Source organism: Bombina bombina, chromosome 2, assembly GCF_027579735.1.
Source record: "Bombina bombina isolate aBomBom1 chromosome 2, aBomBom1.pri, whole genome shotgun sequence".
Taxonomy (NCBI): domain Eukaryota; kingdom Metazoa; phylum Chordata; class Amphibia; order Anura; family Bombinatoridae; genus Bombina; species Bombina bombina.
In genome coordinates this window covers 461,339,330-461,366,134 of record NC_069500.1, presented here as the reverse complement: position 1 = coordinate 461,366,134, position 26,805 = coordinate 461,339,330, and the positions used below count along the sequence as shown (strand labels likewise).

Genomic DNA, 26,805 nt, shown 5'->3' with positions numbered 1-26,805 from the left:
TAAGGTAGGAAAATTCTGATTGGCTGATGGAATCAGCCAATCAGAATCAAGTTCAATCCGATTGGCTGATCTGATCAGCCAATCAGATTGAGCTCACATTCTATTGGCTGATCGGAACAGCCAATAGAATGCGAGCTCAATCTGATTGGCTGATCGGATCAGCCAATCAGATTGAGCTCACATTCTATTGGCTGATCGGAACAGCCAATAGAATGCGAGCTCAATCTGATTGGCTGATCGGATCAGCCAATCGGATTGAACTTGATTCTGATTGGCTGATTCCATCAGCCAATCAGAATTTTCCTACCTTAATTCCGATTGGCTGATAGAATCCCATCAGCCAATCGGAATTCGAGGGACGCCATCTTGGATGACGTCATTTAAAGGAACCGTCATTCGGCGAGTAGGCGTCAGTTGAAGAGGTTGGATCCGCGTTGGTTGGAAAGAAGATGGCTCCGCTCCGCTCCAGAAGAAAGAAGATTGAAGATGTGGCTTGATAGAAGACTTCATCCCGATGATGGACTTCCGACTTCAGCCCGATGATGGAGTTCTTCAGCCGCCGCTTGGATTCAGACTTCAGCCCGAGGATGGACGTCACTCTTCAGCCCCCCGCTTGGGCTTGGATCAACACTTCCGAAGCTTGGATCAACACTTCCGAGGACGGATCGGTGAACCTGGTATGGTGTAATATTTTTCTAATGTTTGTAAATATTTTTTTATTTTTTGTAACTTAGTTCTTTTTTTATTTTTTGTACTTTAGTTAGTTTATTTCATTGTATTTATTTGTAGATATTGTATATAATGAATTTATTGATAGTGTAGTGTTAGGTTTAATTGTAGATAATTGTAGGTATTTTATTTAATTAATTTATTGATCGTGTAGTGTTAGGTTTAATTGTAACTTAGGTTAGGATTTATTTTACAGGTAATTTTGTAATTATTTTAACTATTTTAGCTATTAAATAGTTATTAACTATTTAATAGCTATTGTACCTGGCTAAAATAAATACAAAGTTACCTGTAAAATAAATATTAATCCTAAAATAGCTATAATATAATTATAATTTATATTATAGCTATATTAGGGTTTATTTTACAGGTAAGTATTTAGCTTTAAATAGGAATAATTTATTTAATAAGAGTTAATTTATTTCGTTAGATTTAAATTATATTTAATTTAGGGGGGTGTTAGTGTTAGGGTTAGACTTAGCTTTAGGGGTTAATCCATTTATTACAGTAGCGGCGAGATTCGGTTGGCAGATTAGGGGTTAATAATTGAAGTTAGGTGTCGGCGATGTTAGGGAGGGCAGATTAGGGGTTAATACTATTTATTATAGGGTCATTGAGGCGGGAGTGAGGCGGATTAGGGGTTAATAACTTTATTATAGTAGCGGTGCGGTCCGCTCGGCAGATTAGGGGTTAATAAGTGTAGGCAGGTGGAGGCGACGTTGAGGGGGGCAGATTAGGGGTTAATAAATATAATATAGGGGTCGGCGGTGTTAGGGGCAGCAGATTAGGGGTACATAAGGATAACGTAGGTGGCGGCGCTTTGCAGTCGGCAGATTAGGGGTTAATTATTGTAGGTAGCTGGCGGCGACGTTGTGGGGGGCAGATTAGGGGTTAATAAACATAATATAGTGGTCGGCGGTGTTAGGGGCAGCAGATTAGGGGTACATAGGGATAATGTAAGTAGCGACGGTTTACGGAGCGGCAGATTAGGGGTTAAAAAAAATATGCATGTGTCAGCGATAGCGGGAGCGGCAGATTAGGGGTTAATAAGTGTAAGGTTAGGAGTGTTTAGACTCGGGGTTCATGTTAGGGTGTTAGGTGCAGACGTACAGGGAGTGCAGAATTATTAGGCAAATTAGTATTTTGACCACATCATCCTCTTTATGCATGTTGTCTTACTCCAAGCTGCATAGGCTCGAAAGCCTACTACCAATTAAGCATATTAGGTGATGTGCATCTCTGTAATGAGAAGGGGTGTGGTCTAATGACATCAACACCCTATATCAGGTTTGCATAATTATTAGGCAACTTCCTTTCCTTTGGCAAAATGGGTCAAAAGAAGGACTTGACAGGCTCATTAAAGTAAAAAATAGTGAGATATCTTGCAGAGGGATGCAGCACTCTTAAAATTGCAAAGCTTCTGAAGCGTGATCATCGAACAATCAAGCGTTTCATTCAAAATAGTCAACAGGGTCGCAAGAAGCGTGTGGAAAAACCAAGGCGCAAAATAACTGCCCATGAACTGAGAAAAGTCAAGCGTGCAGCTGCCAAGATGCCACTTGCCACCAGTTTGGCCATATTTCAGAGCTGCAACATCACTGGAGTGCCCAAAAGCACAAGGTGTGCAATACTCAGAGACATGGCCACGGTAAAAAAGGCTGAAAGACGACCACCACTGAACAAGACACACAAGCTGAAACGTCAAGACTGGGCCAAGAAATATCTCAAGACTGATTTTTCTAAGGTTTTATGGACTGATGAAATGAGAGTGAGTCTTGATGGGCCAGATGGATGGGCCCGTGGCTGGATTGGTAAAGGGCAGAGAGCTCCAGTCCGACTCAGACGCCAGCAAGGTGGAGGTGGAGTACTGGTTTGGGCTGGTATCATCAAAGATGAGCTTGTGGGGCCTTTTCGGGTTGAGGATGGAGTCAAGCTCAACTCCCAGTCCTACTGCCAGTTTCTGGAAGACACCTTCTTCAAGCAGTGGTACAGGAAGAAGTCTACATCCTTCAAGAAAAACATGATTTTCATGCAGGACAATGCTCCATCACACGCGTCCAAGTACTCCACAGCGTGGCTGGCAAGAAAGGGTATAAAAGAAGAAAATCTAATGACATGGCCTCCTTGTTCACCTGATCTGACCCCCATTGAGAACCTGTGGTCCATCATCAAATGGGAGGCTGTGGTTGCTGCTGCACGCAATGTTGATGGTGAACAGATCAAAACACTGACAGAATCCATGGATGGCAGGCTTTTGAATGTCCTTGCAAAGAAAGATGGCTATATTGGTCACTGATTTGTTTTTGTTTTGTTTTTGAATGTCAGAAATGTATATTTGTGAATGTTGATCTGTTATATTGGTTTCACTGGTAAAAATAAATAATTGAAATGGGTATATATTTGTTTTTTGTTAAGTTGCCTAATAATTATGCACAGTAATAGTCACCTGCACACACAGATATCCCCCTAAAATAGCTATAACTAAAAACAAACTAAAAACTACTTCCAAAACTATTCAGCTTTGATATTAATTAGTTTTTTGGGTTCATTGAGAACATGGTTGTTGTTCAATAATAAAATGAATCCTCAAAAATACAACTTGCCTAATAATTCTGCACTCCCTGTAGGAAGTGTTTCCCCATAGAAAACAATGGGGCTGCGTTAGGAGCTGAACGCGGCTTTTTTGCAGGTGTTAGGTTTTTTTTCAGCTCAAACAGCCCCATTGTTTTCTATGGGGGAATCGTGCACGAGCACGTTTTTGAAGCTGGCCACGTCCGTAAGCACCGCTGGTATCGAGAGTTGCAGTGGCGTTAAATATGCTCTACGCTCCGTTTTTGGAGCCTAACGCAGCCCTTCAGAGAACTCTAAATACCAGCGGTATTTAAAAGGTACGGGGGAAAAAAGCACGCGTAGCTAACGCACCCCTTTGGCCACAGAACTCTAAATCTAGGCGATTGTTTTCTTCTATTATATAGCCTTGTTACATATTTCCTTCATACATAAAATTAGATAGCCCAGAATAACTAAAAAATGAATATAAATTCAAAGGCACATTTTTTTACCAAAAAAGCACCTTCGCCAAACTTAAAATACATTAGATTACGTGGAATAGCTTCCGCTAGTGGACTCAAACATATTACAGTTTATATTTATTTAGGAAATCCTGGACATCTGTACTGCCTAATACCAAGTTTATCTAATTTGATCTTATCTACACAGAGGTGGGCTATACTCTCAAACCAGAGCCATGTAAGAGCTCTGAGGAAACTTTCAAAAGCTTCTGTTTTGCCATGTTATGTTAAGCCAATAAAAAAGTATTATTGCATACTGTAATACTCTTTTTATTTTGTCAACTATCTATAATGGTTCCTTTCACTGGCTGGTGCAGGATGCCCTATATCTTTATTTCAAGAAAGCAAGGTTGTCACAAGAGTTCATAATCAGAAATAAAAATCATAACCAGGAAAAAATATAAGATATGTGGGGAAAGGGATATTCAGAACATTATAATGACATCTTTGCCACCAGTTTCCATTTCTTAAGGGAGCTATTGGCTTCTTATTGAACAATTTGTTACAATTTTTACATACAGTCAATAGGTTTATGCTAACACCATTGTGTATTGATTTTACCTCTCAGTTTTCTATACTTAATGTATGTGTTAAGCAAAAGAGACAAAAATGCGTAATTTGACCCATCTTTGAATAAATTACAAGATGGATATTCACCTTAGCACTGTACTATGGGCATTTTACCATTCAAGTGCTTAAAAGCTTTACTATTTATTTTGCTTTCATTATCTGTACTACCTAAATGATACCACACTCATTATATGCTATTCACAGTAGATCTACAAATAAATATATTTATAGAAAAATGTCCTTAAGTTAAATGTTCTCCATGTTTTATTCTTCATTTAATAATACGTGTGTTGAGTACAAATGCACAAAGAGTGTTACTTTCATCATATGACATATTTCAAGGATGTGCATAGCTGGCATTAACCATGATTGCACTGTATAACTATGATTGCAATTGAACAGATTATGTAGTTTTTTTGTGTCTCAGGAGGATATAAATAAAACAGTAAGGTCAATGTCATAACTGTAGAAAGCTTGTGAAACGGCTGCTGGAACCAATGCTTTATCATACTGATCTGGGTTAAAGTTCAACTCCTGGCAAAATGCATATTTATAAGGCTAAAGTAAAGCACCAATACAGACAATAAATCTCCCACAGCTATTACAAGACCAGTGAAGTACCTCCTTAGCTGGCTCATCCATAAATTGTAAAATGCTTCAAAAAACATGTAAGGGACACAAGGCAAATGGATATCTCTCAGTTTGGCAGGCGTAAAACACTGTGGGCTATGTAACGTGTGGAGTGATAGTTTGCTAGAAGTAAGCTTTTTGCTTTTTTTTACTTTGTATAACTGAACATTGGGCTCTATTTATCATTCCAATTCTCCTATATTTTCTCCTAAAAGTTCTCATGAGAAATAATTCTCCTATTTATCATTCAAAAATACTCCTAAAATTGGGCAAGTTCGACTGTAAAATACTCCTACTCTGTTCTAACTCTCCTTGGAGAACATCTTCTCCAAAAAAAGGGTTAAATTAGATCTTTTTAGTCGTATTTCATATAGTTCTCCTCATAATTCTCCTAGTTACAAATTTATCATTTATATTCTCCTGTGGAGGACTGAAAGTTCTCCTGCAAGTTCCTACCTTAAAGTTCTCCATAGCTAAAGTGGAGAACAGCATTAGAAATCTATTCTCTACCAGTTGTAGAAGCAGTTACACACAAAAAAAGGGCTCTACAAGGTGCAAACATTATCTATAACAAATCACAATAATAATGGTTATTGGAGTGCAATAATAATTTATGATGGAGTAAAAAAAATATATATATAATGGAGCACCAAAATAATATATAACAGAGCACAAAAATTATATCTATTGGGGCATAAAAATAAGATATAAAAAAGCGCTAAAATTTAAGCACAAAAACAATGAAAATGTAGATCTATTTTCTTATATGAAAGTTTGCTGAAGAGGGGCGTTAACTAAGCTACTAGGAAGGCTGTATAAAGATTTCTATTGGTTTATAAATGATTGACATGGAGAATAGTTGCTTATTTTTAGTGATAAATAAAGAGAAGATACTAATCCGACTGGAGAAATTTATCATTAGTTCTCCCCAGCTCTCCTCAGCTCTCCCATGGAGAAAAAACAACTTTTTTATGATAAATATGGGCGCACATGTGCTCCTCTCCTAAGGAGAGCTGTGGAGAACTGATAGGAGAACAGAAAGGAGAATTCCCCAAATGATTGATAAATGGAGCCCATTTTACATTACAATCTTAAAATGAATTATGCCCCATTAATGAGGAATACGTGCACTCTTTATAGAAGGTTAGCTACTGTTTAAATGTTGTGCAGAAGAATGTATGGTACAATAATGACCCTCCCATTTGTTTAATGTCCCATGTGCTTAATGTTTTTGTATCTCATCTATAACTGTTTCCTGTATTTAAATTTACTAAATTAAACTGCTTTACCATAATGGGAAAAAGCATTATACATAACATATTTTAGATTTGTGGCTTATCCTTTATTTATGTTTCATACTTATTGCACACTTTATCCCATAGTACCTCATTTATTGGTATTGTATAGTTTAATTATTGATGAGGATTCACCTTTCTGAATCACAGGGTTTTTTTTCTTTCAAATCAAATTTATAATTTATGAAAACATGAATTTCTGAGTTTTAAGTATGTTAAATTCCTTCACTGGCCAATGAATTGTTGAAAAGTCAATAAAGCCTTAAGACACTTTTTGTGTTACATCAACAAGAGGGTATTTTTAAAATATATTGTTTTTTTGTTATTAAATTAATTTAAATTTGTGGAAATATTTTCCTGTCCACCAATAAGCATTAAGAGCTGTAATTAAACATTTCTAACATGACCTTTTTTTATTCAAAATATAAATATATTTTTTAATATATCTAAGTGCTTTTCTTTCATGTATATGAATAAAGGAATAAAGGTATAGTAATGTCCAAATTACACTTTCATGATGTAAGCATGTAAGTTTAAACAACTTTCTAATTTACATTTATCATCAAATTTGCTTTGTTCTCTTGGTATTCTTATTTGAAAGTAATTTAAGGGCTGCATGCACGAAGCAGCAAAAGCTGCTCCAGAGCCATTGCGGGGCAGGTTCGCGTATGCGAGCCTGCTTCCCGCAATGTAAGAAGCAGCAGTCATTAGACTGCTGCTTCTAACACCCGACGCCACCTCTGAGGTGGTGAGGGAAAATCACAGAGAGCTTGCTTGCTCTCATTGATTGACAGCCTCTTCAGACGCTCGATTGTTCGGGCATTACACACTCCGATGAGTGTGTAATGATGCATACGGGCCAGCGGATCAACAGATCCGCTGCCCGTGTGTAGAGAAGGCGAGCGGATAACTTTGCGAGTTGAGAATCTGTCCGCCCGCCTGTTAGTACATGAAGCCCTAATTGCCTAAAATGCAAGTCTGTCAAAAGATCTGAGATAAGGAGGCAGTCAGCGGAAGCTTAGATACAAGGTAATTACAAGGGTAAAAAGTATATTTCTATAACAGTGTTGGTTATGCAAAACTGGGGAATGGTTAAAAAAAGGGATAGTCTATCTTTTTAAACAATAACATTTTTGGTGTTTGCTATCCCTTTAAAAAATGTTTGAGTTCAATGTACCCTAATCTGAATATGAAAACATGCGGTTATGGTTCGCACAAAAAGTTTGCGGAATAGTTCACAATCAAGTATTATCACCTATTTGCTCTTGTTCTATATATTTTAAAAACATTTATTCCCAGCCAATCTTCTAAAATAAGCGGCTAATCCTGCTTCCTAGCACCATCATTTCAGGCTCGCCTGAAACGTAAGTTAAGAAGCAGTGGTCTTAAGACCGCTGCTCCTTAACTTCTGCGCCACCTTAAGTGGTCGACTGAAATCATCATCGGGATGATTGACACCCCCTGCTAGCCGGTGAGCAGGGGGCGGCATTGCATATTTAGGGAGCTCGAGCAGACATGATTCGCTACAGCGAAAGCTCGACCCTTAGAAATCTACCCCCTAGTGGCAGACGCTGTCATCTATTGTAAGAGATTAACTATAGAATTTGTAATCATAGCTACTAGATTCTTAAACTTAATTGAAATGCTTGGTATTTATGTTTATGTTAAGATCAAAATAATGGACCTGTGCATTCTGGGAAAAATATGGATGCACAAACTGTACTTATTTGTCTATGTGATCCAATCCATGTCATTTGTTCAGTCATTCATAACAAAATCACGGTCTATGATGTAGGTTAGTGCAGAGAAAGACAATCAAGGGTTAATATTGAAAAGTCATCCCTGTCTTTTGCAATCAGCAAATCCTTTTGAATATTTTCTAGTGCTCTCTCAGTATGTTGTAGTTAACAGAATGATAGCTGGAATAAATTATACATATTTTTTACTTGACAGCCTGAATCCCAGTTGGGTTGTAACAAATGATGCTAGTGTATATTATAGCATATAGACATCATTGAAAAGAAAACAATTTCAGAAATTTCAATTTAGTAATTCAACACATTAGTAATTGTCATATAATCTTCATAAATAAATACAGTAATACAAAAGTCATTTACAATATAAAAATCAAAAGAAGTAAAAGGGCATTTTTCCCTTCTGCGACATCTCTTTTTTGTGAGCTATAAATCTCCTTGGTTGCTATTTTTTCTTCAAAATTGTGCGTAGCTTTTCTTTCAATAATACACATTTGTTTTACCACAATTATATTACAACTTTTTCAATGCCCTTCCCTAGAAGGGAATGTTTCATAGCTCCCTGCAATAATCATAAGGCATTTTTGAATGAATATTTATACCACTTCTTTAGAAATGCGAACAAATCTGAACCAGGCATCCCAGACTGAGCATATACATGAAATATAAGGTTGTCAAAATTGAATAATACATTTGTAGATTATTTTTTTTATTTTTTTACATTAAAGGAACATTATACTCAGCAATTTATTATGTGTATTATAGAGCAGCATTTGCACATTTATAATAATATATATATATATATATAGAGAGAGAGAGAGAGAGAGAGAGAGAGAGAGAGCCTTATTAAATTTATTTTTTCAATTTAAGTTGAAAATTAAAGGCACAGTAAACTCAAAATTTAACTTTCATGATACAGATATAACGTGCAATTTTAAACAATTTTCCATTTTACTTCTATTATGAAATTTCAATGTATTCCTTTGGTATACTTTGTTCAAAAGGAGGCTCAGAAGCAGCAATGCACTACTGGGAGCAAGCATATATATATATATATGCAGCGACCAATAAGCAGCTATCTCAGTAGTGCATTGCTACTCCTACATAGGTATGCTTTTTTTTTTTTTTTTTTTTTTTTTTTTTTTTAAATAATTTTTATTAAGGTTTTCCAACATAAATGACATCCTGTTTGCACACATTAAAAAGGACATATCTAAGTAAAACAGAAAAAAAAGATCCAAGGCATTTACATACATGTTGACACCTCAAATTACAAATCAAAGCATCAAATCCATGCATGTTTATAAAGTTCAGGCTGGACACTCTCGGACCTTCAAAGTGTTTCAAAGTCTAGCAATAAGTCTAAACCATAGCGTATGGAACAACTGTTGGCCCCATGTCTAAATCCACAAATTAAAAAAACCTTCTAGGACTAACATATTAAAGCTTCAGACTTCGGTGCCATTTATGGTTCAATAACCAAGAGCAAAAATTAAAGGTGCAAACTACAAAATAAACCTCTTTTTCTTTATAACAGCATATCACAGAGCCCCCCAAAATAAGTAGGAGAAAAGAAAAATTAGAAATAAAGTACACCCCAGGTAAGAGTAAGTGGCCCCTCCTGGACCACAGATGTTAGATATAAGTAAGGGGTGACAAATGGGAGAATGTTAACAGGGCCCCTCTCATGGGCCCAATGATAAGGCCAGGTACTTCTTACAATTAAATAAACAGCCCCCTAAAATACACAAATAGGTATAAGGTAGGTATACCCCTGCTAAGAATTTGTAGGCACCCTTAGACCCCGGGTTTTGAGTATAAACGAGAAGTACAGATGGGGGGAAGTTTTAGCGGGGCCACTCTGGAACCCAGTCTATGCAAGGTCATACAAGGAAAAATATATAGGCCTCTGCTAGGCCCCTACATGTTACCCAGTACAGCATAAATTGTGAGTATCCTTCACGGTACATATAGGAAAACACATGCATACCTGTACAAACATCTGTACAATTAAACAAATAAATAGATAGCCCCCTAGAATGCACAAACAAGTTGGGCGTACCCTATCTGAGAATTTTGTGGTCACTCCTGGGCCCCTGGTTCTGAATATAAGCAAGGGGTGACGATTAGAGGAACTATTAACAGGGCCACTTCTGACATAGATACCTAGCAGAAAATAAATGAGCAACTCCTGGGCCTCTATGCATGATTTAGTACAGTATACATTTTGAGTAGCATTCACAGTATATACACATATGCACGTACAGCTCTTGGGCCCTGTATGTAAATCTGGTGCTAACGATAACCAAGGATCCCCCCAGGGTGCACAAGAGTGAATGTAAAACGTACCCCCCCTTAAGAAAATAAAAATATTTGGCTGCTCTCAGGCTACAAACAATCATTGTAATTGAGGGGTAGATGTTGGGGTACCTAATAGCATATATCCCAGTACCTGCACATATTTAACAAGCAATATATATTTGAACCTAGTAGTCCTGCTACTACCACTAAGTCCTGCGTGACAAAGTCCAGGGAGAACTCCACAGATAGAAGGGTTTTGGTATCGGATCACCAGATCGTCATTTATATATACCGTAGTTATACAAGAGTCCTCACAGGAATTTAGCAGCTCAGACCCTGTTTACCCGACTCCAGTCTGGTTGCTGATTACGTGGGGAGCGTTGAAGCGCAACTCCCGTAGGCCGCCACTCACAGTTCCGGTTGAGGCTCCAGGCTCCTGGATATAACTAATCAGTCCGTTTAGTCCACAAGGGAGCCAGCAGCTCAGGTAAGCCGCCCCTTCATTCTCCCTCTTCAGAGCCGTCAGGTCGGTAATATAGTGAGCAGAGGCAGTAAAGCTGCACATGAGGGAGCCGGCCGCTCTCCCCCGCACAGCTCCCTGCAACCAAATGTCAATATCGCGGCAGCCCTCAGCATTGCCTAGCTGACACTGAGCCGCAGGGGATCCTCGGCCCCATCCCGTGTAAGGCATGAGTGTAGGAAGGTCGCACTTCTGCAGGCCAACTGCCTCACAAGTATCTCCTCTGTTATAGTTTCCTGCCGCTTCCAAACCCTGCAGCCACTTCATCTCCCGGCAGGGAGGCTGCTCCGTGCCTGAACCAGTGTAGATAGTTGGAGCGGAGGTTTTCTTAGTAGCTTGGAGTGGAACATCTGTTTTCCCTGACATATTGCAGCAGAGCTCTATAAGGCCGTCGAATCTGGCACATATTTTGTATTCAAAATCCTCCATGAGGGATTGGAAGATAGCGCACAGCTCCTCCATAGTAATATATATATGTCAACGTTATCAGATTAACAGGTACGAGTAAGTGCAGAGACACAATATTTACTCTGCTTAGCTTACCCTGGTTTCCCGGGGGGGGGGGGGTGCTGAGTTCTCCTTCCTTGCAGGCCGCCAAGAGATCTCAGCGGTCCAGTCTGGGAGGCTGATTTTCTCACAATACAGGTATAATCCAAACCAGCAAAGCGTGATGCACTTCATGAAAGTCAATTTTCTTCTGGATGGACTTGAAAAATCTTAATTACAAGGCGGATTGTAATTTTTTCCTGACAGAGCTCCCAGTTTAGCAGCCATCTTAGGCCATAGCCCGGACACGCCCCCCATAGGTATGCTTTTAAAAAGGATACCAAGAGAGCAAAGGAAATTTGATCATTGAAAAGTTGTTTAACATCACATGCTCTTTCCGTATCATGAATGTTTAATTGTGGCTACTATGCCTTTAATACAGACTTTCATTGTAATCTTTACTGGTTGATGAGTACAACTGCTTCTTATTTTCTAAAGGGAGAGGGACCCCCTCTGCAGGTATTACAAGAAAATGCAGTTTTTTTATGTTACAGGAAAAAATAACTATTTTTTTAATTGCCCTGTTTTAGCTCAAACAAATGTAAAATATGACTAACATGTCCCTTTAATGGAAACAACATTTTTTATCATTGTGTATGAATCAATTTCCAATGACTTTATTTCAGCTGAAGAGTCCCTGGCATGTGACAACCCAGGTTTACCAGAAAATGGATACCAAATACTTTACAAGAGACTTTATTTGCCTGGAGAATCACTCACCTTTATGTGCTATGAAGGATTTGAACTGATGGGAGAAATTACAATAAAGTGTATACTTGGGCAGCCCTCACAATGGAGTGGACCACTTCCTGTGTGTAAAGGTAATTTACACATTTCAACGGTAACAATTTCTCCTCTTTAATGTGTTTTCAATTATCCATTTTGCTTGCTGGGGTATATTAAACTGTTTTCAAATATTTATTTTACCTTTATATTGTCATTTGAAATAGCTGATGTTCCATGCTGAAACCACCACCTATACTGAAAAATTCAATACTGCAGTAATGGGTACAGAAAACATATGTAAACTAGAAATTACACTCCCCGCTGGGGTGAGAGAGAGAGGTACTAAATTGTTAATTTTCAAGTAGTCTCTCTAATTATTGGGATTCGTGTGTACAAACAGAAATAACATAAGGAGAATGTTGTGTATACAGAGTGATAAGATAAGGAGGCCTGTGTGTTTATAGAGTGTTAAGATGAGGAGGTTTCAGAGAGCAAAAACAGTTATTTCATATACCAAATAAAGTTAAAGGAGCAATTGCCCATACATTTTATACTCTGCAGCTGCTATAACAAGTCACTGGAAGTACATTAAGGGGAAACCAATTTTACAGTACACCGTCCCTTTAAAGAAACATGAACTTATATATATTTTTCCAAAATACAATTAGACAAATAATCATTAAAGGGTCATGAAACCCAAAATATTTCTTTCATGATTCAGATAGAGAATACAATTTTAAACAACATTCCAATTTACTTCTATTATCTAATTTGCTTCATTCTTTAGATATCCCTTGTTGAAGAAATTGCAATGCACATGGGTGAGCCAATAACAAGAAGCATCTATCTGCAGTCAGCAATTAGCAGATACTGAGCATATCTAGATATGCTTTTCAACCAAGTATATCACGAGAATGAAGCAAATTAGATAACAGAAGTAAATTAGAAAACTGTTTAAAATAGCATGCTCTTTCTAAAGCATGAAAGAAAATTTTGGGCTAGAATGTCCATTTAACCCCTTAACGACCAAGGACGTACGCCACACGTCCTCAAAAAAAAGTCAGTTAATGACCGAGGACGTGTGGCGTACGTCCTTGGTCTGGAAAGCAGCTGGAAGCGATCCTGCTCGCTTCCAGCTGCTTTCCGGTTATTGCAGTGATGCCTCGATATGGAGGCATCCTGCAATAACCCCCCTTGGCCATCCGATGCAGAGAGAGCCACTCTGTGGCCCTCTCTGCACCGGACATCGATGGCCGGGATCGTTGGTGGGTGGGAGCTTACGTGGGAGGCGGGTGGCGGCCATCGGTGCGCTATGTGGAGTGGAGGGGGGGCGGGATCGGGGGGCGGGAGCTACGGGGGCGCGCACGGGAGCGCGCGCGTGCACGGGGGTGGTGGGCGGGCGCGTGCACGGGGCGGGAGCGGGTGGGAACCGCTACACTACAGAAAAAAAAAGTTAAAAAGTTGAAAAAAAAAACCCCACTAAAATGCAATCTAAGGGTCCTGGAAGGGGTTGGGGGTTGGTCTCGGTGGGGGGGGAAAGCTACACTACAGAAAAGGGAATTAAAAAAAAAAAAAAGGCACATTTTGTTACAAAACTGGGTACTGGCAGACAGCTGCCAGTACCCAAGATGGCGCCCATTATTGCAGAGGGGAAGGGTTAGAGAGCAGTATGGTGGGGGATCAGTGAGGTTGGGGTCTAAGGGGGGATCCTACACATCAGCATATGTAAATATGCTTTTTTTTTTTTTTTAAAAAAAAAGGGCCAAATACCTTTTATTTTAGTACTGGCAGAGTTTCTGCCAGTACTTAAGATGGCGGGGACAATTGTGGGGTGGGGGAGGGAAGAGAGCTGTTTGGGAGGGATCAGGGGGTCTGATGTTTCAGGTGGGAGGCTGAGCTCTACACTAAAGCTAAAATTAACCCTGCAAGCTCCCTACAAGCTACATAATTAACCCCTTCACTGCTAGCCATAATACACGTGTGATGCGCAGCGGCATTTAGAGGCCTTCTAATTACCAAAAAGCAATGCCAAAGCCATATATGTCTGCTATTTCTGAACAAAGGGGATCCCAGAGAAGCATTTACAACCATTTGTGCCATAATTGCAGAAGGTGTTTGTAAATAATTTCAGTGAGAAACCTAAAATTGAGAAAAAATTAACGTTTCTTTTAATTTGATCGCATTTAGCGGTGAAATGGTGGCATGAAATATACCAAAATTGGCCTAGATCAATACTTGGGGTTGTCTACTACACTACACTAAAGCTAAAACTACCCCAAAAAGCTCCCTACATGCTCCCTAATTAACCCCTTCACTGCTGGGCATAATACACGTGTGGTGCGCAGTGGCATTTAGCGGCTTTCTAATTACCAAAAAGCAACACCAAAGTCATATATGTCTGCTATTTCTGAACAAAGGGGATCCCAGAGAAGAATTTACAACCATTTATGCCATAATTGCACAAGCTGTTTGTAAATAATTTAAGTTAGAAACCAAAAGTTTGTGAAAAAATTTGTGAAAAGTGAACAATTTTTTCTATTTGATTGCATTTGGCGGTGAAATGGTGGCATGAAATATACCAAAATGGGCCTAGATCAATACTTTGGGTTGTCTACTAAAAAAAAATATATACATGTCAATGGATATTCAGGTATTCCTGACAGATATCAGTGTTCCAATGTAACTAGCGCTAATTTTGAAAAGAAATGGTTTGGAAATAGCAAAGTGCTACTTGTATTTATGGCCCTATAGTTTACAAAAAAAGCAAAGAACATGTAAACATTGGGTATTTCTAAACTGAGGACAACATTTAGAAACTATTTAGCATGGGTGTTTTTTGGTGGTTGTAGATGTGTAACAGATTTTGGGGGTCAAAGTTAGAAAAAGTGTGTTTTTTTCCATTTTTTCCTCATATTTTATAATTTTTTTTATAGTAAATTATAAGATATGATGAAAATAATGGTATCTTTAGAAAGTCCATTTAATGGCGAGAAAAACGGTATATAATATGTGTGGGTACAGTAAATGAGTAAGAGGAAAATTACAGCTAAACACAAACACCTCAAAAATGTAAAAATAGCCTTGGTCCCAAATGGACAGAAAATGGAAAAGTGATGTGGTCATTAAGGGGTTAACATTTCAAATAAATTAAAGCTTTGCAAATATATTTTGAAATAAGAACCATTGCTCATTAGAAACTGTAAAAACATTTGCAAAACGTTGTACAGGCCCTTCTTTCCAGTAAATCATTAAAGTGTTTCATTTGTACATTACTCACGCTAGCTTAACCCCTTAAGGACAAGGCCATTTTTCAATTTCTTTCCCTTAAGGACCAGGGCTATTTTTACATTTGTGCGGTGTTTGTGTTTAGCTGTAATTTTCCTCTTACTCATTTACTGTACCTACACATATTATATAACAATTTTCTCGCCACTAAATGGACTTTCTAAAGATACCATTATTTTCATCATATCTTATAATTTACTATAAAAAAATATTATAAAATATGAGGAAAAAATGGAAAAAAACACACTTTTTCTAACTTTGACCCCTAAAATCTGTTACACATCTACAACCACCAAAAAACAACCATGCTAAATAGTTTCTAAAATTTGTCCTGAGTTTAGAAATACCCAATGTTAACATGTTCTTTGCTTTATTTGCAAGTTATAGGACAATAAATACAAGTAGCACTTTGCTATTTCAAAACCACTTTTTTTTCAAAATGAGCGCTAGTTACATTGGAACCCTGATATCTGTCAGGAATACCTAAATATCCCTTGACATGTATATATATTTTTTTAGAAGACATCCCAAAGTATTGATCTAGGCCCATTTTGGTATATTTTATGCCACCATTTCACCGCCAAATGCAACCAAATAAAAAAAAATGTTCACTTTTTCACAAATTTTTTCACAAACTTTAGGTTTCTCACAGAAATTATTTACAAACAACTTGTGCAATTATGGCATAAATGGTTGTAAATGCTTCTCTGGGATCCCCTTTGTTCAGAAATAGCAGACTTATATGGCTTTGGCGTTGCTTTTTGGTAATTAGAAGGCTGCTAAATGCCACTGCGCACCACACGTGTTTTATGCCCAGCAGTGAAGGGGTTAATTAGGGAGCATGTAGGGAGCTTGTAGAGTTAATTTTAGCTTTAGTGTAGTGTAGTAGACAACCCAAAGTATTGATCTAGGCCCATTTTGGTATATTTAATGCCACCATTTCACCGCCAAATGCGATCAAATTTAAAAAAAACGTATTTTTTTTTCGCAATTTTAGGTTTCTCACTGAAATTATTTACAAACAGCTTGTGCAATTATGGTACAAATGGTTGTAAATGCTTCTCTGGTATCCCCTTTGTTCAGAAATAGCAGACATATATGGCTTTGGCAATGCTTTTTGGTAATTAGAAGGCTGCTAAATGCCGCTGCACATCACACGTGTATTATGGCTAGCAGTGAAGGGGTTAATTAGGGATCTTGTAGGGAGCTTGCAGGGTTAATTTTAGCTTTAGTGTAGAGATCAGCCTCCCACCTGACACATCAGACCCCCTGATCCCTCCCAAACAGCTCTCTTCCCTCCCCCACCCCACAATTGTCCCCGCCATCTTAAGTACTGGCAGAAAGTCTGCCAGTACTAAAATAAAAGGTATCCTTTTTTTTTTTCTTTTTTTTTTTTGAGCATATTTACATATGCTGCTGTGTAGGATCCCTCTTAGCCCCAAACCTCCCTGATCCCCCCCCCAAACAGCTCTCTAACCCTCCCCCTCTACATTATTGGGAGCCATCTTGGGTACTGGCAGCTGTCTGCCAGTACCCAGTTTACAAAAAAAATGTATATTTTTTTATTTTTTCCCCACTTTTTCTGTAGTGTAGCTTCCCCCCCCAAGACTAAACCCCCACCCCCTCCCAGATCACTTTGATTAACATTTATTCCCCCTCTCTCCCTCTAAATAGAAACCACACTGTTCCATAGTGTAACGGTTCCCACACGCTCCCTCCCCGTGCACGCATCCGCCCGCCTCCCCTGTGCACGCGCGCGCGTCCGTGCGCGCCCCCCAGCAATCCCGCCCACGATCCAATCCCGCCCAATTGAAAAGCATTTGCATCGGGTATCTATGGTAACTGTTCAGTTCACTAATTTATACTCATTATTCTATGCTCTTATTTCATTGTGCCACCTACTGGGTCCCATGTGATGAATTTTAGCTGAGTGACAATAGTTATTGCTACCAACTCACACTTCTCAAGGCGAATCACAGGCCTACAGTCATAATTTATTATTACACATTTAGTGAATAAGTCAGTGAAAAGGTCTAGTAGTATACAGCTATCAACCATTGAATTCTAAAAGACTGTATTGCATGTCATATATTTTTTGGCTGACAAGTTAAAGGGACACTGAACCCAATTTTTTTCTTTTATGATTCAGATAGAGCATGCAATTTTAAGCAAGTTTCTAATTACCTCCTATTATCAATTTTAATTCGTTCTCCTGCTATCTTTATTTAAAAAGCAGGAATATTATGCATAGGAGCCGCGCCATTTTTGGTTGAGAACCTGGTTTATGTTTGCTTATTGGTGGGTAAATGTAAGCCTCCAATAAGCAAGGGCTATCCATGGTGCTGAACCTACAATGGATTTACATACCTGCTTTTAAAATAAAGATAGCAAGAGAATGAAGAAAAATTGATAATAGGAGTAAATTAGAAAGTTGCTTAAAATGTCATGCTCTATCTGAATCATGAAAGAAAAAAATTGTGTTCAGTGTCCCTTTAAGAGCTATTAGAGTTTCTAATAAAAATGAACAACGTATGAATAAAGTTAGAAAACCAACATTGTGTGCCTTAATAATTAAATATATTATCATTAATTTTGCAAATGAATGGCCAGTGTTTAACTGTTAAAAATTTAACAGGACTTTTTAAGTTAATTGATTTTTGCTTAAAAGCTTTAGAATCAGTTTTGCATAGTAAAATGACTAACTAAAACAAGGTTACAACACTGAATACCAAGCAGTTTGCAATTAAAGGGCCACTGTAAGTAAATATTTTCTATGCCTGTTACTAACTAACTACCCCAAATACGCTTTTTATCAATAGCATTTCATTAACATATCTCTACCGTATATCAGAAATCTTGTCTGCAAATTTAATTGTTTTCCAAACCCACTCCGTGGGTATCCTTTGCTCTGTACCAATCCGTTTACAATACCTAGGTTTCAAAATGGCGCTTTAAACACAAAGTTATTGGTTTAAGTATTTTGAACACTCAGTGCTGAAAATAGTGGGCAGGATAACGTGACATCATCGGCGAATAAAAGATATATCTTTTAGAACGTTATGAAACTTTGTTTTGGAGAAAATATAGGTCAGTAGGTTTTAATTAATGTTTATTAACTTTAATATGTTAGTTTAGCTTAAAAATTATAACAGAAAGTAATCCTTTAATGACTAATGTTTTGTTTTAACAAAATCTAGATTTTGCACTCAAAATATAATATGATATATTTGTTATATACATGTAATAATTTATTTAATTTACAGAGTCAAACATTAATTATTTATAGAAAGAAATAGATTTATTTTTTGTTTTCTGTTTTTAATTTTTTTGTAAAATGGTATTTCTCTTATTATATCACTCACACATGTTCTAGATTTTAAAGAAATACTTCTAATTCATTTCTGTCCTTTTTTTCCCTTTAGCAATTCCAGACCGTTTTGAGCATGCTTTACAAGGTAAGGGACAGACTTTTTTTTTTACTGTTACCAAAAAATTTTAATTTCGATATAATTAATTAATAAAAAAGAGAGGTTCTGAATAAAATGAGACAAATCTTGTTCAGACAATATTCTGCATAAGCTATTGTTTAAAGTGTCTGAAAAAGAGTTTCCATATAAATACCATACAATCGGGACTTTCCCCAATTTATCACATAAACCCCAAGATGTAATGGAACAATATTTAGGGTCCACAGGACATAAAGCAGATATGATAAAGCCAGTGAACAGGTACAAATAAAAACCCTATCTGGGGTATATGGACCCATATTATGAGTTACCATTTCTAAAATTCTGTAATCTTAAAGGGATAGTCTACTCCAAAATGTTTAAAATATAAATGATCCCTTTATTACTCATTCCCCAGTTTTGCATAACCAACACGGTTATATTAATATACTTTTTACCTCTTTGATTACCTTGTATCTATGCCTCTGCAGACTGCCCCCTTATCTCAGTTCTTTTGACAGACTTACATTTTAGCCAATCAGTGCTGACTCATAAGTAACTCTACAGGAGTGAGCACAATGTTATCTATATGGCACACGTGAACAAGCGCTGTTTAGCTGTGAACAACTGTCAAAATGCACAAATATAAGGGCGGCCTTCAAGGGCTTATAAATTAGCATATGAGCCTACCTAGGTTTAGCTTTCAACAAAGAATACCAAGAGAACAAAACAAATTTGATGATAAAAGTAAATTGAGAAGTTGTTTAAAATTGCATTCCCTAGCCGAGTCATGAAAGTTTAATTTTGACTAGACTATCCCTTTAAAGAAGAGCATGATCTCTATACAGATCTCAACAGATATAAGAAGCTAATAGTATATACAGTATGTGCCATTGCTCAGTACTTTCACAGCACACCCAAGCCTATTAGCTTATTTAAAATAAATACAAATTTGAATACATTTATGTGATAATTTAATTGTATATACTATTCAGGTGAGTTCAAATATTCCCAGAAAATTAAAGATCTCGGTACCCCTTTAGGTAATTTTTATTTGCTGTTAAAATCTTAGCATCTTATTTTGTATGTTCATATACAATATTATTTTTATTGTGTTTGTAGGTGAAAATTTTGATTTCTGGTTCTAAATCTGAAACATATGGGAAATGGGAAACTATTCACAAAGACCCTATTGCATAATGCACATGACCAAGGCTGACCAAAGAGGTTTCTTTAAAACTGATAGTCCACTGGATTAAACAGTGATAATCTGAAGTCAAACCAAAAGGTCATGAAGAAATATAAATTGATTGCAAACTACTGAATAGTTTAAATTAATTTTAGTGATTGCATTATTCACAAGGTCTAGAGACAACTGTCTCAGATTCTTATATTTTTCCTTTTGCATAATCACGAGGATATGAGTATATGCTTTGGAATTTACTTACAGGGATATTCTAATGCAATAATTAAATGATCTTATTCATTAGAGCATGTTATTTTTTTGTATTACTGATCTTTGCTTTGCATTGTAGCTTCTGAGACTGATATGCCATTTGGGAATAGCTGTCACTGGTACCTGCCAATTATTAGCCGTTTGTTGCTCCGCACGCACATTTGTGATGTAAAAATGAGATGCTTTAGTGAATTGCAATATCCCTTAAATCAGGGGTGTCCAAACTTTGCTCTCCAGAGGTTTTGGAACTACATTTCCGATGATGCTCAGCCAGCATTTTATCTAGCTGAGCATCATGGGAAATGTAGTTCCAAAACCTCTGGAGAGCAAAGTTTGGACACCCCTGCCTTAAATATTATAGTATATTCACTGTAACCTTCTTTTATCATCACTGGGTGGTCCACATGGTCCTTCTTGCTGTGTCTATAAGACTGTATCAATCCTAAGAAAATACTAAAACATGAAAGAGTAACTGTACCCAGGTGTCTTAGGTACCGTGCAATTCTTATTAAGGTATACTATAGTTCTAAAAAAGACTGATCACCTCAAGGTTCACTATATAACCTCTGGCCACAGTAAGCGCTTTTGTAGTCTACAAAGCAAAGCTCTAGTGATATCCATTCTATGAAAATGTAGGAATTTCACACAAAAAAAGATAAAAAAAATTTAGAGAATGTTTTGTAGATTGTAAATCCAATATTTCAAATCGTAAACTGACAAAAGTATTGCAGTAAGTAGTATTAGCTTTTAATTGACAAACAATTTATATTTAAAAGACAAGCTAATGGGGTCTATCGAATACGATCAGGTTGATTGACACCCCCTGCTAGCGGCCGCGAATAGATTGGCCGCGAATCTGCAGGGGGCGGTATTGCACCAGCAGTTCACCAGAACTGCTGGTGCAATGATAAATGCAGACAGCGTATACTGTCGGCATTTATCGATGTGCGGCGGACATGGTTCGCTATAGCGGATTATGTCCATCGCACAATGATAAATGGGGGTCTTTGAGTGTTTCATCTACAGCTCTGAAGCAATAAAATATTTTCCTAATACATTTGTAGTCAATGGTAATTTATTAGTTTCTGGATAATTATAAGGAAGCCGAACTCCATTAATAAGTCCACTGAAAAAGGCTGTGCATCATTTGGCCTAGATTTATACAAACCGATGCAGAGGGGCCTGACACAAGATTATGGGGCATATTTATCAAGCTCCGTATAGAGCTTGAGGCCCCGTGTTTGGCTCACCGGAAACAGGAGTTATGAAGAAGTTATGAAGCAGTGGTCTAAAGACCGCTGCTCCATAACTTGGCCGCCTGCTCTGAGGCGGCGGACAGAAATCAACCCGATCGAATACGATCGGGTTGATTGACACCCCCTGCTAGCAGCTGATTGGCCGCGAATCTGCAGGGGACGGCATTGCACCAGCATTTCACAAGAACTGCTGGTGCAATGATAAATGCTGACAGCGTATGCTGTCAGCATTTATCAATGGGCAGCGATGTGCAGCGGACATGATACGCTACTTCGTATCATGTCTGCTCACACATTGTTAAATATGCCCCTATGTGTGAAATTCATTGAGCTTTACTTCTATATTTTCCAGTGTTTTATAATTGGGCATCCCTGCCATTAAAATAAATTAATTACAGTATAATTTAATAATCAACAAATTAATAATAAATAGACAATGCAAAATCAAATTAGTAGTACAGTAGTTGTTTTCTGACAAATTTTGAAGTTAGTACTATTTTCCCTGCCACTGTGTCATGTGACAGCCTTCAGCCAATCATAAAACGTATATAGATATATACTGTGAATTACTTAATAGGAGTTGTTGCCTAAGAAACTGTGCATATAAAAACATTGTTCACATTTTGACAATTAAAGTAATGGTTGAATGCCTTCGCCCACCATGTGGAATTCGTATAGACAATTAATTTGTTTTCAAGTTTTCTTTTCTGGATATGTTAGGGTGGACTGTTTTATAGATTGTGCTCTTTTTTATTTTAATTTGTTTGTAGTGTTTTGAAAGCATTTTTGTGATGCCTGTATCCTTCCCATTGGAGCTTGTTCTATGCGCTGAGAATCGAGCAGTTATGAGACAGCTGTTGCTCTATTGATTATAATGAAGAGTGACTTGTAACTAATGGCTAATCACATTTTTTTAGTTATGCATTTGAAAAGAAATAATTACAATAATATGTTCATGAAAAAACACTGTACATCCTGCCTTGCTTTCAATATAATAGAGCATAAAATAAAGGCTTGTTTGTCACTTAAAACCAAGATAGCGTTGACTTCACTTAATTCTGAAAACAAAAACTATAATAATGTTTTAAATACATGAGGAGAAATGGTAGTTTACAGCACCTCAACAATAAACAAATGACATTCTAATGCAAAAATAAAATAATTTAATTGTAAGAACAAGTCATTTTTGCATTATCGATTCTATGCTTGAGGCTTTTGAGTGAAACTTCACTTATGTGTTTAATCTCTTTGCGTGGGTTTAAAATTAACACACAGTGCTAGACTTGATCATGTGCAGTGTGTTTGACCTCAGCCATTTGCGGTCAGTAACCTTTTATCTTGTATTACAAGGTCTTTTAAATCCATGTTTAACATTGCACTGCAAGGGCTCCAGAGCTATATTCTAAATGGACCTTCATGATGTGATTTCTTTTTCATTTTTAAATATAAAATGTTTTGCAACATATTCCTGGTCTACAGACTAAACATCACCTCTTTTCCTCAGTGGCAGAAGCAGCGGCAGAGACATCTTTAGAAGGAGGCAATATGGCATTAGCAATATTTATCCCAGTGGTCATCATTTCAGTGCTGCTCGGAGGCGCTTACATTTATATCACAAGGTAGGTCAATCTGATCTATATAAACCACAGCCTATGGCATATCTTAACATGAGAGAGAGAGAGAGAGAGAGAGAGAGAGAGAGAGAAACAGAGAAATTAAGCGCAATCTTAAAAATAATCTAAATCTACACTTTTCATGCAATGTCTGCCCTGCTTCTTATATAAATTATAAAATGGAGAGTTACATTTGTCTTCACTGAGGAATATTAATGGCCAGCACTGCAGAAAATGGACATGATTATGAGGAAAATATTTTTGATTAGGACGGTTTGATACAGGGATTAAGGGATTTAAATAAACCATGAAATTAAATTGTTTGCAAGAAAGTACATTTAGAAAGAATTAAAGTACTCGTTGCTCACTGATCATTTGAATTGTAAAGTTGCCCACAACTGACCTGTTAATGTCACAAAGGAGTTAGTGCTACATAAAGTTGTCTTATCTTAGAATTAGTTCTCTCTACATTATTTCTTTTTAGTATTTTTGGGTACAGTTTGTTTATTGATTATATCTAAAAGCAAAAATAAATGCATCTATTTGGTGTTGCATTAGCATTAGATAGATCAAGTGGATTATTAATAACGTTTTATTTTTACATGTGTCTGAAGCTGAAGTGGCTAAATACCCTTAAAGGACATTAAACACTAAATAAATGCTAGATAGAATGAGGTACTCAAAGAAAAGATTAGAGTGAGAATAAATAACATGTAGATGTATTTTTTTAGAGTTCAATTTTTTTATTTCATGATTCAGATAGAGCATGCAATTTTAAGCAACTTAAACCTAATTTCCTCATATTATAATTTTTTCTTCATTCTCTTACTATCTTTATTTGAAAAGCAAGAATGTAAGTTTAGAAGCCGGCCCATTTTTGGTTCACAACCTGGGTTGTCTTTGCTAATTGGACAGCACCAATAAACAAGTGCTGTCCATGGTTCTGAGCCAAACATTGGTTGGCTCCTTAGCTTAGAAGACGTATTTTTCAAATAAAGATAGCAAGTGAACAAAGAAAAATTGATAATAGTAGTAAATTAGAAAGTTGCCATGCTCTATCTGAATCATAAAAGAAAAAAAAATGGGTTTAGTGTCCCTTTAAAGTTTTAGGGTCTATAAGGCAATGGGTGCTGCCATGTTGTAACTTAGGTTACCTTATAAACAAAAAACAAAGGCGTGCAAAAGCTACTCTGAGGTGTCAGAATATGTGCTAAACCCTAGAAATAATCACTCTAATCTCTCAAAAAATGTGTGATAAAAGTAAAGTAAAAAAGAGGGGTAAGGGTTAGAACTCCGGGATAAGAGCTGACTGAGGTAAAGTATTAAAAAGTGATTAAATATCACAACTATATTAAATGATGTCTTAAGGTAGCAAATAATATAATATACAATTTATTTTAAAATTACATGTAATATACAGAAGTGTGCCGGCACTAATAACTAAAATAAGTTAAAACGGTCAACTCTATAGTTGTGCTAACAAATAAGATACTAAAATAATGTATTTATAACAACAATAAGACTTAGATAGTCTGATATAATAAAAAAGTCCCTGTGGGGTTAATTCTGTAAATGGATAAATAAACAATTCTGAAATATTTCCGAAAGGAGTCAAACCTCTGATTTGGAGGTGTTAGAAAAGTCTGCCGCAAATAGTGGCGTTACCTTTAGTTGTTTTTTTCGTAGGTAGGGTTCAGTTGCAGTTTAGACGACCGATTGTTGAGCAATATTCCTCTTTATTTGTTGTCCTCCAAACAGGTGTGAGACAAAAGCTCCTTTTTGCTGGTTTTTCAAATGCTGGGCTGTTTCAGACAATCTGTGTTCCGTATGGACCATCTGGAAGCCTTTGGTTTGTAACCTCCTGACGCTGTATGGATTATCAGGGTATGCCACAGTCAACATGTGGTTTCCAAAGTAGCAGGGTGAAGAAACTTTCAGTGTGAAGAAACTTTCAGTGGATAATGGATTCCGTTTCCTGTAGGCGCCACAGCGGCAACGTGTATATCTGTCCCTCATTGTTTTGTATTGGGGGGCACTTTGATATCCATTCAGCCTAGTGAACTTTTAGTGAGCTCCTCCAATAAAGAGGAATATTGCCCAACAATCGGTCATCTAAACCGCAACTGAACCCTACCTACAAAAAAAAAACAACTAAAGGTAACGCCGCTATTTGCGGCAGACTTTTCTAAGACCTCCAAATCAGAGGTTCAACTCCTTTCGGAAATATTTCAGAATTGTTTATTTATCCATTTACGGAATTAACCCCACATGGGGCTTTTTTATTATATCAGCCTATCTAAGTCTTATTGTTGTTATAAATACATTATTTTAGTATCTTATTTGTTAGCATAACTATATAGTTGACCGTTTTAACTTATTTTAGTTATTAGTGCCGGCACACTTCTGTATATTACATGTAATTTTAAAATAAATTGTATATTATATTATTTGCTACCTTGAGACATTATTTAATATAGTTGTGAAATGTAATCACTTTTCAATACCTTATCTCAGTCAGATAACTTAGGTTACCTTCTCTGCTGTGGCCAATTAGGGACAGTTATAAATAGGTCACTAGAGTGTGCAGCCAATATGTGTGTGGAATATAACAGTGTTCTGCACTTCCATTTCTAACAGGAACAGAAAAGCTCACAGTGTTTAATGTCCCTTTATGGTATTAGTATAAATTCATGGCAATCCTGAACTGCGAAGCTTATTTTTTTCATACAGGTGGCGAGAGTCCATGATCCATTACTTATGGAAATTACCCTTCTCTACCACAAGGATGAGGCAAAGAGTCCCAAACCCTAAGAGCTCTATAAATCCCCTCTGACCGTACACATAACTCAGTCTTTACTTTGCCTCCACTGGAGGTGGTTGAAGAATGAAGATGTTCATGTGATCTTCAGAGAAAGGGGTTTTCAGTCTATGATGAGGCCTGGTTTCCCCTCAGAATACAGTGCTTGTCAGAGGTATGTATTTGGGATATGGTTTATGATTCTATGGTTTTCCCTTAATGGGAAATGAAGATGATGGAAGAGTGTTTATTGAATAGTGCTGTTGTTGTGCTTACTGCCATGAAAAAAAAAAAATCAAGGCTGCAATTTTTGAAGCATTTGGCTGCTCTCTCGCTTTCAAACAAGCAGTAAAGGTATTTCCTATGGAATTTCTGTCTTCAGATGTCAAAAGGACTTGTCCTGCAGCCTTTTACTGTGGGATTCCGGTATTTCCTCAGTTTCCTCTGCAATACCTGTATCTGCACTGGATGGACTCTATACTGGAAAGCTGGTGGAGGGGTGTTTTTGTAGGTAAATTCTCTACCTTAGCAAATACACTGCCCAGAGGTTATTTGTGGGTACTCAGTCAGCTATAACATAGTCAGGGGACTAACTCTTGACACTCTTTTTTGTCTATTTTGCAGGTTCCTGACTTCTTTATAATGTTTTAATATATTACAGACTATACTGAATGGCTTTATTAACTCTCTGGTAGCTCTGTGGAGACCATTTTTAGCACCTTTCTGTAATAGTTGTTTAGCCCTTTAAGATATCCGCTGGCCAGGAGCGTATTTTGGCCTAGGCAAACAAAGCACGTGCCTAGGGTGGCA

At 37.2% G+C, this 26,805-nt stretch overlaps 1 protein-coding gene across 1 annotated transcript in view; it reads left to right on the top strand.

Moving 5' to 3' along the window:
* SEZ6L (seizure related 6 homolog like) overlaps positions 1 to 26,805 on the top strand; it is a 371,674-nt gene that overhangs the window by 323,791 nt on the left and 21,078 nt on the right. Inside the window, exons 11-13 of the mRNA XM_053702089.1 lie at positions 12,043 to 12,237; positions 18,850 to 18,882; positions 23,090 to 23,204. Coding sequence (XP_053558064.1) covers positions 12,043 to 12,237; positions 18,850 to 18,882; positions 23,090 to 23,204 — 343 coding nt within the window. The remainder of the gene's footprint in view (positions 1 to 12,042; positions 12,238 to 18,849; positions 18,883 to 23,089; positions 23,205 to 26,805) is intronic.